Consider the following 12,961-nt stretch of genomic DNA (forward strand, 5'->3'; position numbering starts at 1 on the left):
ATTTTAAAAAAATTTTATTGTAGTATAGTTGATTTACAATGTTGTGTTGATTTCAGCTATACATAAACTTATACATGAATATGTTTGAATATTCATGCTGCTGCTGCTGCTAAGTCACTTCAGTCCTGTCCGACTCTGTGCAACCCCATAAACAGCAGCCCACCAGGCTCCTCTGTCCCTAGGTTCTCCAGGCAAGAATACTGGAGTGGGTTGCTATTTCCTTCTCCAATGCATGCATGCATGCTAAGTCACTTCAGTTGTGTCTGACTCTGTGCAACCCCATCATGGACAGCAGCCCACCAGGCTCCTCCGTCCATGGGATTCTCTAGGCAAGAATGCTGGAGTGGGTTGCCGTTTCTTTCTCCACATTTAACACTTTGCAAAAGCTTACTTAACAAAAAAGTTCAGTTATGAAAATGTATATGACCTGATTTTTATATCATAGTAAAATAGGCACTTTGGAAAGGACATATGGAAGCAATTGATTTTTCTGGTGAACACAGCCTTTATTTATACTTGCTCCAAAACTTCTGATATGATGATACTATTTTCTCATATTAATACCATTTCAGTATTGTTCTGTTGCCCAGCTTCACACATTGATCTCTTACAAGATTCATAAAGGAATCAAATTCCTGCAATATTTCTTGGACGTGTCTGCCACCATTTAATTTCAATGAAAACTTCAAAAATTTAAAAAATTTTTCAGGAGAATGTTTACTCAGTGAGCTCGAAGATGCTTTCCATTTTGACCATTTTAAGAGGACAATTCAGTGGCATTAAGTACATTCACAGCGTTGTGTCACCATCACCACTATTTCCAGAACGTTTCCATCAGTCCAAACTGAATCCTTTAAACAAAAATTTTCCATTCCCCCCTTCCCACAGCCCATGGAAACCTCTAAACAGAGGTTTAGAAAGTAAAACTACTTTCTGTCTCCGTGAATTTTTCTTTTCTAGGGACCTCATATAAGTGAAATCACATTTGATTCTTTTAAGTTTGGCTTATTTCACTAAGCATAGTGTTTTCAAAGTTCATCCATGTTGTAGCATGTTTCAGAATTTTACTCCTTTTTATGACTAAGGGATTATTATTCATTGTATGAAAATAACACATTTTGTTTGTCGCTTCATCTGTTAATAGACATTGGGTTGTTTCCATGTTTTGGCTACTGTGCGTAATGTTACTATGAACATTGGTGTACAAGTATATTTTCAAGTTACTAGTTTCATTTATTTTGGGTTATCCCGAGAGGTGGACTAGCTGGATCATATGGTAATTCTATGTTTAATGTTTTGAAAAACTGCCCTTCTGTTTTCCTGTGTCAGCTGTACCGTCTTATGTTCCTACTAACAATTCACAAGGGTTCCAGTTTCTCCACATCCTTGCCAAACTTTTTTTTTTAATAATAGCCATCGTAATGGGTATCTTTGCTTTTCCTGTGTGTGTTTAAAGCTATCAGTTTCCCTCTTGGCACTGCTTTTGCTGTCTTACACGGTTTTGATATGTTTTCATTTTCATTAATCTCATGGTATTTTCTTATTTCCCTTGCGATTTCTTCTTTGACCCATTGGTTATCTAAGAGTGTGTTGTTTAATTTCCACACATTTGTGAATTTTCCATTTTTCTTCAGTTATTGATTTTTAGTTTCATTCTATTTTAATCAGAAAATCTATTTTGTGTGATTTTCAATCTTTTAAAAAATTTTAAGCTTTGTTTTGTGGCCCACCATATGGCCTATCCTAGAGAATGTTCCATGTGCACTTGAGAAGAATGTGTTTTCTGCTATTGTTGGGGGGAGTATACATCTGTTAGGTTAGTTGGTATAAAGTGTTGTTCAAGCCTTCTGTTTCCATATTGATCATCTGTCTGATTGTTCTATCCATTATTGAAATTGTGTAATATTAACACCTCAAACTTTTATTATAGAACTTGCTATTTCTCCCTTAATTCTGTACAATTTTCTTTCATATATATATTTCATGTCTATTTCGTTAGGTGTATATGTTTATAATTGTTATTTCTTGTTGGAGTGAGCCTTTTAGCAATATATAAAGTCATTATCTCTTGTATGCTTTTTTGACTTAAAGTTTGTTTTGTCTGACAATAATATAGTTACCTCAATTCACTTTTTGTTACTATTTTTATTTATTCTGCTTGAAATTCACGAGGTTTCTTTAACTTGTGGAACAATTTCTTTACTCAGTTCTGGGAGACTATCAGCCATATTTCTTCATATATTGCCTCTATTCCATTATCTCTTTTCTTTCTATGTTAGCATCTCATTTCTGCTGTAACAAATTACCACTAACTTAGTGGCTTAAGACAACAGAAGGTCTTTTCGAGGTCAGAAGTCCAAAATGGGTCTTGCTTGGTTAAAATGAAGATGGAAGTGGGGCTGTGCCTTCTTTGGCTCATGGCCTCTTTCGCCATCTTCAGAGTCAGCAGTGTTACATCTTCAAACCTCTCTGTATGACTCTTGACACTCTGTCTCTTTTATAAGGATGCTTGTGATTACATGAGACACCCCTGGATAATCTCCCCATCTCCTTAACTTAATCACAGCTCCAAATTACTCTTTTTGTATAAGGTAGCGTATTCACAAGTTTTGGTAATTAGGACATAGAGGTGAGGGTGTTATTTTACCTAATGCTTTCTTCCTGAAACTTCTAATTATATGTATCCTAGACATCACGGTAACTTTTATATCTCTTATCATTTCTTACGTATTTTTCCACCTTTCTAATTCTCAGTGTTTCCTCTGACATATCTTTCAATGTACTGATTCTTCAACTCTGCCTAAACTGCTATTAAATTCATCCATTGAATTCTTAATTTGGGCCATTTGTTCAGTTTTGGAATTTCTGTTTATTTCTTATTAAGTTCTGATATGTCACCTTTTATTTTCAAATTCTCTTTTGATGTTTTCGATCTTAATTTTTGTTTATCCGGCATAGTGTATCTGTCATGGTGAGTGACAGTTCCAGTGTCTGAAGTCTCTGTGGTTATGTTCTGGTTTACAATGTGCAGTGCTTTCTCTTGTGTAACTGTTTACTTTAAAACCAAGCATTGTATTGAAATATAGTATAATACATAAAAGTACAAATATAAGAAATGTATAGCTTGCAGAATTTTTGCAAACTGAACACACCTATGCAACCAGAATTCAGAGCAAGAAACTAGACATCAGCACTTCAGAAACCTCCTGCTGAGAAAGACTGGGACCGGGGACACTCTTCCAGAATGCTTGCATTTGCACCTAGACAAATGCCTCCTCAAACAACAGAATACAAAGAAACTATAAGGGACTAAAAGTAACTACATGCGTGCTCAGCTCGGGCAAACTATGAACAAGAACATACAAAAAGGCCAAAACCCAGCTGCCATTTCTGAGGTCCTGGAGCAAAACCAGGGTACTGTACAGGATCCCTCCACACAGGACCACCAAAGGGGTGGGCACACTGCCACCTAAGCTACCACTGTGGCTCAGCCTGCCAATCCGCCCCTCTGCACTCACCCCATATGAGGAACCCGCTCCTCACTCTCCTCACTCCCTTCTCCCCAGCGAGCAAGCAAGGACACCTGTTGCTTGTTTTTGCTCCCTCCTGGTGCAGTCCTAAGAAAGCCTTGCCTGAATTTCTCCTCTGGCCTCTTAACCAGTCTCTGTGGATTAAAGAGTCCAAGGGCCCCGTGCCAGAGAAGGCAATTGCACCCCACTCCAGTACTCTTGCCTGGAAAATCCCATGGATGGAGGAGCCTGCTGGACTGCAGTCCATGGGGTCGCAAAGAGTCAGACACGACTGAGCGTCTTCACTTTCACTTTTCTGCATTGGAGAAGGAAATGGCAACCCACTCCAGTGTTCTTGCCTGGAGAATCCCAGGGATGGGAGAGCCTGGTGGGCTGCCGTCTATGGGGTCGCACAGAGTTGGACATGACTGAAGCGACTTAGCAGCAGCAGCAGCAGGGCCCCGTGCAGTCTTCCAGTTACTCCCACCAGTCCACCTTTCCTCCACACATGATAGCCACTGTCTTGACTTCCAGCAACATAGATGAGTTTTGCCTACCTTTTACTCTATGTGAATGGAATTCAACACAATTTACTGTTTGTTTGTTTGTTTTTTGGTATCAGGTTTCTCTTCTTCAATCTTACGTTAATGTAATTCACCCATAATTTGTTCTGAGTTATAGACTCATTCATTCTCATTGCTGTGTAGTATTCCGTCATCGTGCATGGTTAGCTTTGTATTATATGTATTTGAAAAAAATATTTATAGAAAAAAAAATTGCAGTCTAGAAAGATGGTATCATCTTCCCAAAAGGACTGTTTTTCCCTGGTCCCTGGGGGGGATTGTCTACAAGTAGGCCAACTAGTAGATTGTCCACTACATCTTGATTTTGTTTTGACTGCACTGCCTGGCTTGTGGGATATTAGTTCCCCAACCAGGCAGTGAAAGCACAGAGTCCTTTACCACTGGACCAGATAATGCCCTAGTAGAAGAATATTTTAAAGTTTGGGGCAGATCGATGGTGCGTAGCTGGGCTGTGTTTTACTTTTACTTCTGCTTGCTACCTCTCATTTACCCTCACTTTGAAAGTTACCCCTTTGGAGTATTATAATTCCTGTCTCTGAGGGACCCTGACTTTGACCATTGCCCCTAACCCCAGTCAAAGCCTAGAAAGTTGATAAAATTACAGCTCAGGGGAGAGAAGTCCAAGCCAGCAAGGGCAAAAAAAAAAAAGGCCAGTTGGTTGGATTGCTTGCACTAGTCAGGCCTTGTAGGATATACCATCACTACCTGAGGTGCTACCCTCCTGGGTGGGCAGGCGATGGGTCAGAGAGGAGCAGTTCAAATGCTGTAATGGTCAGGGTGGCTACCTGGCCTGTATGTCTCCCCTAAAACCAGTCTGTTTTTCTGTTCTCATTCCAGCCTAATTCAGTGGTTTGAGACAGCACCAAGTCGGACCTGCCCGCAGTGCCGAATCCAGGTAAAGTTGGTGGGGTGAAAACTCCTCAGCTAAAGACATTCCTTGCCAGGGAGCAAGGATGAGGAGAGGTCTCTGAAGCAAAGCAATGTCTTTGACCTGTCTGGACCATCTGGTTTGAGGCTGGTTGAGCCTCACTTGTGCTCTTAAATAGTGCGGGAGGCCTGCTTTTGCCCAAGGGGAGCTGGCAGATGGACTCGTTGCCTGGGCCAGTCTTCACCTGGCTAGATTTAGTCTCCTTACCTGCCTTTCCCCTGCAATGCCCACCACCTAGAGTTGGGGTATCTTTTGAGCAGTTACCACATGGATCTGTAATGACATGACTCAGTAACTAGTGGTACCCAGCTTGGGACACCTACAGGATTGCAGAGGTCACCTCCATTCAAGGGATGTGCTGTGAAAGGTTAGGCGGGAGATGGGCTTGGCTGCATGTCCCCTGTCCTCCTTGCCCATGACCCAGCTATGCAGTCACGCTGTGTCTTGTTCTTTCATTCAGGTCGGCAAAAGAACCATTATCAATAAGCTCTACTTTGACCTTGCCCCGGAGGAGGAGAATGTCTTAGATACAGAATTCTTAAAGGTACCCAGACTTTATCTCATTCTGCTGAATCCCAGGCCCTCTGAGAGTTCACTTTCTGCTCCTACCCAGGGAGGGTACCTAGAGTCTGGAGATGGGTTCTGGAAGGGGAGACTTGATAGAGAATTCAAGGCTGGGACAGTCAGAGCAGAGAATAATTGACGATGTTCCAGTCATTGGAGAAATCCTCTGTCAGGAAGGGAGCCACTTGACTGTGAGCCCTCCTCTTGGGATTTCAGAGCAGTTCTGACCATAGTTTAGAATGTGTCTCTCGAAGTCCCCTCACCTTACAAAGAATGTACAACCATCTTTTCCAGTCCTTAGCCAGGGAAGACGTGTGAACCCATTGTTCGCAAACCTGCCTGTGCCTCACAACTGCCTGGGCAGCTTGGTGTGTATCCAGGTGCCTGAGTCTTTCCCAGAGCAGGAGTGGAGGGCAGGGCCCCTGGAATCAAGATATGCAGCCAGGATGGAAACCCACACTGCAGGGGAGGATGGGTGGGTTCCCTCCCACACTTCTACTGCTTCCCCTTCCCACACTTCTACTGCTTCCCCTCCAAGCCTAAGATTTAGCTTGCTTTGTGCACAAAGGGATTGGATTGGCAGAAACCTCTCAAGGAAGTGGGATTGGGGTTTGCAAGTGAACCTGGACTCTGAGGGTTAATTTTCTGGGCATCTGTCAGATTAGGATTCATTTGGCCCTGGCCCCCGGGGGGGCTGTGACGTCCTTGGAACCTCACTGCTTCAAGACGTGGAGCTTTTGTGCTTAAAGCTAACGTGTTCATCGTCATGGTAACTGCTCCCAGTTTTAAGCCGTGTCCTCCTTGTGAGAAAAGCAACAAAGGCAGCTTCAGTTCTTTCTGATTTTCTAAGCCATATCTGGGAGACAGGAAGGCAAAATCTTGAGTAGTTTGGAGCAAGGGCTTGGAAGGCACCCTGCTTGGGTGTGGAAGGTGCTAGGGGACTAACAGTAAGGTTGGGCTGGCAGCTGCTCTCAGGCAGCCTGTGTGTGCCCTTTTCTACCCATGGCTTCTAGCTGAGATGTCCAGCCTGTTTAACCAGCTCAGCCACCAATAGCTCCTGCCCCAAAGTCCTGAGTAGAGAGTTTGACAACAGGAGCTTAGCCACAACAGGGGCCCGGCCTTATATTGGTCATAATATGAGTTTTGCGTTGACCTGGGAAGAGTAACCTGGATGAGGATTGTTCTGCATCTAGCTACCATCACGGACCCTAGGCCAAGTCTTTCAGGTCTACTGAGCCTGGTTTTCCTGCTTATGGAGTAGGTACATCTCTTGCCCACAAGGGTGTTGAGTGCATGGGACTCCTGAATGGGAGTTGGGCTCTCTTCTGCCCCAGCCTCTCAGTGGTTCTGTGGCAGTGGCTTTGGAACATATGTACAGGCTTGGGGAGGCTCATTTGACCCTCACAACAGTCTGGTTAGAGCCTAGCACAGGTGAGGTTTCATCTAGGGGTGAAGAATTGTCTTGGCTCCCCTACCCTATTGGATTCTGGGGCTGGAAGAGTCCTGGTAGACAGAGCCAGCTTAGGGCTGGGAGCGGGTAGACTGTGAAGCAGGTAGGACCCAGGATGGAGGGAGCAGTGTGGCCCAGGGTGCTTGGCCATCCCAAATCTGTGTCCCCACTGGGTCCAGCTAATGCCAGGGAAGGTCAGGACGGGCACAGGCCCGAGGAAACAATGGAAGCTTCTGCCATAAAACCAACTGCGCAGGCCAGGCTCCACTTCTTTTGCCCCCTGTTATGCCTCTTTTCCCGTCCTAGGGTCTTGTACCTGAGATTATCCTCATTTTACCGACTTTTAAAAAGACACTCAGATAAAGCGAGTCTTCTGTCTCCCTTATTGATCTCACTTGGCCTTGAGGAGCAGCAGGTTCATGCTTCCCTGGGCCCACAGGCCTCATTGTCCCCACCTGGGGCTCCCCACAGACCTTATGTGAGGCTGGGTGGGGGCCAGCTGTGATGCCTTCTTGCTGCTTACTGTGAGTATTGCCTTACAGAATGAGCTGGATAATACCAGAGCCCTGCTTTCCCAGAAAGGTGAGTTCCCAGAGGCCTTGGGAAGCCCCTGACTTGGGTACTGGACTGAGGCCTGGGAGGAAGGCTTCAGCCTTCTGGCATATCCAGGGGCTCTCCCTGCTTGGTATATCCAAAAGTCTTATCAGCTCTTGTAATGACAGAAAAGGAAAGGAAAGGGAGGTGACTGATGCTGTTCACCCAGATGAGGTGAGCCTCTTCTTTGTCTGGGGCTGCTTGCCTAGGACCCAGGCTGGGAGGAGTCTACCTGACAGGTCAGAATATTGTAGTTGAGGGTTCTGTTGCCAGATTTGGCAGGAACCTGCTTGAGGGGTTTCCCACATAGCTCAGTTGGTAAAGAATCCACCTGCAATGCAGGAGACCCCAGTTTGATTCCTGGGTTGGGAAGATCCCCTGGAGAAGGGATAGGCTACCCATTCCAGTATTCTTGGGCTTCCCTTGTGGCTCAGCTGGTAAAGAATCTGCCTGCAATGTGGGAGATCTGGGTTCAATCCTTGGGTTGGGAAGATTCCCTGGAGAAGGGAAAGGCTACCCACTCCAGTGTTCTGGCCTGGAGAATTCCATGGACCGTATAGTCCATGGGGTCACAAAGAGTCGGACACGACAGAGTGACTTTAACTTTAACTTTTTCAGTGCTTGAGTTCTGGGATGATGAATTAACTAGACCATGGGATCAGGGAGCAGTAAAATCTTTACTCAGGTAACTCTGAGTGGCAGAAAAAGGGTCTCATCCCCAGAATGGCTGGGCATCCCTGGTTTGGTGCTTGCCAGAGAGATAAGCAGGCTGCCTGACTTGTGGCCCACAACTTGTTCCTCACCTGACTCGGGTGGGGTGCTGGGGCCCAGGGGCCCAGGTTCTCATAGTGCATAGTGGACAGGCTTCTCCTCTCCCTCTGTCCCCCACCCCTGCTCCAGAGAAGGAAAAACGAGACAGCCAGCTCATCATCGACTCTCTGCGGGACACGCTGGATGAGCGCAACGCCACTGTGGAGTCCCTGCAGCGGGCCTTGGACAAGGCCGAGATGCTGTGCTCCACCCTCAAGGTGAGTCCCCAGCCCCCGTGGGCACAGGTTGGTGGGGAGATACAGTCTTCCTCCTGGGCTCACCACTGTGGGCTTGTCTTCTGTGTCTGCCTTGGTCAATACCGTGGTCTGTACGGCTGTAAAATGGAGGGAAATTCCATCTTCCCCAGGCCTCCCACCCAGCCCTTGAGAAAAGGGTCGTATTGCCCGCATCTGTGGATGTTGTACTAGTTAGTTTGGAGAGGTGAGGCCTGCCCAGTGCTTCGTGGAAGGACTGCTCAACCAAGACCTCAGTGAGCCTAGGCCATGTTTCCCAAAGTGGTTTGTACTCCACTGACAAAGCCAGCCTGAAGAACCTTCCATTAGCTTGCCTGTCCTTGGCTGGGCTGCTCTCTGGAGCCAGATCAAACAGCATCCCAGAGAGGAGCAGGGGGCCTTTGAAGTCGGCTGTGCTGAGCTGACCGGGCAGATCAGAGCCTTCAGAGCAAGCGGCTCTAGAACCAGATGAATTTTGTATCAGCCTGGGTTGGTGAGCCTCCAAGGGGCAGGAGGTGATTGATCTGAATCCACAGTTGAAATTCTGACCTCATATGAAGGAGCCAGTCATTGCTGGATGCCATTTGAGAAGGAAAAGGACCCATCCGGGTGAACAGATAGGGCCCCAGGGTGTTCGCCATTTCTGGCTCTGCTTGGTGGCTGGATTGGATCACGTGGCCTGGCCAATGGGAAGGAAGGAGCAAACCAGCACCTGGCCACAGAGCAGGAGTGTGTTGGCATTCCCAGGTCAGAGATGAAGTGGCCAAGTGCTGAGGGCAGCTGTCCTACCCTGGCAACTGTCCATAGCTGATGGATAGCACAGCCTGGATCTGTGCTCCAGACTTCTTCAGCTTCCTCCACAGTCCCTGGACTCTGGCAGCCCCCAGCAGGCCTTTAGATGCTGAGAGTGGGCTATACCGATGGTAAGACGTATCTCAGAAGGAAGCAAGCCAAGGGGGTGAGGAAGCAGCTGGTCCAGGGCCTCGTAGCAGCAAAAGCACATGTCAGAGTGGGGCCCAGGAGCCTTACCTCCTGGGGCTAGAGTACACGCTTATCAGCATTTTCAAAAGCAGACAGTTCTAGGGTGGAGTTCTCCCGACGATTTTAGCCTTGGCCCCTGGAACCTCCAAGCAACAGACACGTGGGGGTGCGTTTGCTCTTCAGAAGCAGATGAAGTACTTGGAGCAGCAGCAGGATGAGGCCAAGCAAGCACGAGAGGAGGCTCGCCGACTCCGGAGCAAGATGAAGAACATGGAGCGGTGAGCTTAGAGCGGGGGCCTACCCTGTGCCCTTGCACCCCCGGGGCACAGCTCTCAGGGCTGCAGCAGGGGGTGGCTCAGCTCAGTGGCTCAGCTCCCCGTAGGCCACGGGGGGCTCAGGCCTTACTCAGCCTCTGCGGGCTCCTCTGCTTTCCATGGGAAACCTGGCCGGCTTTTGTTCTAAGAACCTCTCCCTGGGCATCCCTGACCTGAGACCCTCTGTCAACAACCCCTTCTCCCTCAGCAGCATCCCTACAGCTGTGCTGAGCTCTGCGATGGGGCCTTTCTTTGGGCAGAGCTGCCTGCTAAAGCATCCTAGCAGCTCAGGCTGTCTCCATAGCAACGGCAGCAAAGGGAGGCAGAGCTGCACTGGGTACCTACCCATCAGCCTCCAGATTTTAAATGCCGTGGGCTGGGTGTTTTTCAGAATCGAGCTCCTACTCCGGAGCCAGCGGCCTGAGGTGGAGGAGATGATCCGAGACATGGGTGTAGGACAGTCCGCGGTGGAGCAGTTGGCTGTATACTGCGTGTCCCTCAAGAAGTGTGTACTCTGGCCCCTGTATCCAAGCTGAGTCATGGCCCCCAAGCCATGCCCCTCCTTGTGTTGCCCATTTCTTGTGAAGCAGAGCAGGCAGAGTGATGAGCAGGCTCTGGAGCCCTGCTGCCTTTGTTTGAACCACATCCCACCTCTTACTGTGTGGCCAGGAGCCAGTTTCTTAACGTCTCTGATCCTTAGCTTCCTGAACAGATAATAATAACCTGCCTCACAGAATTATTGAGAGAATTGCATGTGAATTATAAGTGTTATTTCTAAGGAGGTTAGGGTTAGCACAGCTCGCCATGCTCCAGTTTGATATCTGGAGCCTGTTCCCCATTAGCATGCGGTTACTGACCCCGCCTGGCTTGCATCAGAAACTTAGCTCAGGTGTTCACTCCCCTGGGTGTGGGATTGGAGAAAAGGGGCCACTTGGCTGACAGGTATGAAGGATCCCCAATGCCTCGTGTGCAGCCAGGTGGTATAGGGGGCCTCCTAGTGGGGTCAGGGTTTCCTGCACACCCTCTCAAATTTCCAGTGCCTCCAAGTAGGCAGGAAACAGAGATTCACTAGCCCTTCTAGCATTTGGGGTGCTCAACCCCCTGCAGTGCCAGCCGGTCCCTGCTGGGCTCCGGTGTCAGAGTTGGAATGAGAAGGGCTGGGGGCTTGGGCTGGGCTTTGTGTTTGCTTGGTGCTGTGACTCAGTCTGACCAGGGGGTGTCCCAGGCTGACATCTCTTTTCCGTGGTCCCTTCATAGAGAGTACGAGAATCTAAAAGAGGCACGGAAGGCCTCAGGGGAGCTAGCTGACAAACTGAAGAAGGACTTGCTTTCTTCCAGAAGCAAGGTAACTTAATGGGGAGCCGAGCGCCAGGGGAGAGGTGGCTGTCCTTCTGTCATGCGTGTGAGTCTCTCCTAGGCCAGGCCCTGGGGTTGTGGGATGACTCCTGGCTTCTGGTCCTCACTAGGCACTGACTCTGGCTTGTGTGGCTTGTCTGCTTAGGGTGGCAGGTCATGCAACTGTCGCCCCAACAGCTGCACACTTCTGTTCCCCATACCTCTCAGCTGGCTGGGGCACACAGGTCCCAAATGTGATGGCTTCAGAGGCCTGTTTTTTGTTCCAGGCCTAGAGTAGGAGGCCTCTTGTTCTTTTCTTTGTGGTCTGTTTATTTATTTATTGTGCGTGTGTGTGTGTTTTGCCATTTGGCTTATTCCCCTTGTTCCTCTGTTCCCTGACCAGGGATTGAACCTGGGCCGTGGCAGTGAAAACCCAGAATTCTTACCACTAGACCACCAGGGGACTGACTCCCTGTAGAAGGCCTCTTGAAACCTGAATCAGTCAACACAGCTGCTTTTATTTCTGGGCATGGTGCATGTCAGGGTAGGGATGTAGGGAGGAGCCCTGGACTGCTCCAGATGAACGCTGCCAGACTAAGACAAAGGTCCAGCCCCGTGGAGCTCGGGTCTTCCCTGTGTCCCCCGCTCCTCCTGGGTCTGGGCTCCCATGAGCTAGGGTAGCAGCAGGCAGGGACAGGGCATACAGCCACCCCTGTGTTCGTCCTTCGCTCCTTACACTTTCTTGCAGTTGCAGACAGTCTGCTCTGAACTGGACCAGGCCAAGTTGGAGCTGAAGTCGTCTCAGAAGGACTTACAGAGTGCTGACAAGGAAATTGCGGTGAGAAACATCTATGAGCAGATGGGAAGGAAGGGTGGTTTATGTGCCCTCCAAGACGTGGGCTGGGTGAGTTCTGCCCACAAACCCTGCATCAGTCAGTGGTTGCAGCTCTGGACTCCCTGTATCCTCCTGGTTCGGGGTCAGGACAAGAATCTTGGCCTTTGATCTGGAGCCTGGGCTCCTTAGCAGAGGACAGAGAGCACAGGGGTCTTGCTCACAGTCTGTCCTATACCTGTATCCTTGAGGTCACCAGAGGAGGGGGGTTCACCGGAGGAGGAGGAGGTCACCAGAGGAGGTCACCGCCAGAGGGGTTCTGAGGTCAGGTGGTCCTGGCCTCCTGAGCCTGATATTTGACCTTCAGGCCTTGTTCTGGTCCCAGTGGGCTTGCCTTTCATGCGTACTGCTCACGTCCGTGGCGGTCACTCTGGACTTGGTGCCTCAGCCTTTCTTTCACACTCTTCTCTTTCCTTCCTGAAGAGCCTGAAAAAAAAGCTGACGATACTGCAGGAAACCCTGAAGCTGCCACCAGGAGACAGTGAAACTATCAACCGCCTCGTTTTAGAGAGGTTCGTTGACCCTCTGGGGTGGAACAGGGACTCCAAGCTGGAGGAGCTCCCTGGTAAGGGTGTCTTCACCCTTTCTGGCTTTGTGGGGGTTAGGTGGCCCAGGTCGGTCTGAAGGTTGTGGACCTCCTGGCCTGAGTGACAGCCAAGACTGAGCTGAAAAGCAGCTTTGAGGCAGGCCCTGGGCTTTGACAAAGAGAGGCCAGAAAGGACTTAGGGATGGTCAGAGAAAGGGGAGGAGCATCCTGTGTATGGAGC

General features: G+C 48.6%; 1 protein-coding gene across 1 annotated transcript in view; it reads left to right on the forward strand.

Moving 5' to 3' along the window:
* Positions 1-12,961, forward strand: part of TRAIP (TRAF interacting protein) — an 18,295-nt gene that overhangs the window by 1,012 nt on the left and 4,322 nt on the right. The window contains exons 2-10 of the mRNA XM_010851843.1: positions 4,931-4,988; positions 5,482-5,565; positions 7,578-7,617; positions 8,530-8,657; positions 9,837-9,931; positions 10,359-10,472; positions 11,225-11,312; positions 12,051-12,140; positions 12,618-12,706. Of these exons, the coding sequence (XP_010850145.1) occupies positions 4,931-4,988; positions 5,482-5,565; positions 7,578-7,617; positions 8,530-8,657; positions 9,837-9,931; positions 10,359-10,472; positions 11,225-11,312; positions 12,051-12,140; positions 12,618-12,706 (786 nt within the window). The remainder of the gene's footprint in view (positions 1-4,930; positions 4,989-5,481; positions 5,566-7,577; positions 7,618-8,529; positions 8,658-9,836; positions 9,932-10,358; positions 10,473-11,224; positions 11,313-12,050; positions 12,141-12,617; positions 12,707-12,961) is intronic.

Source organism: Bison bison, unplaced genomic scaffold, assembly GCF_000754665.1.
Source record: "Bison bison bison isolate TAMUID 2011002044 unplaced genomic scaffold, Bison_UMD1.0 scf7180017864304, whole genome shotgun sequence".
Classification (NCBI taxonomy): domain Eukaryota; kingdom Metazoa; phylum Chordata; class Mammalia; order Artiodactyla; family Bovidae; genus Bison; species Bison bison.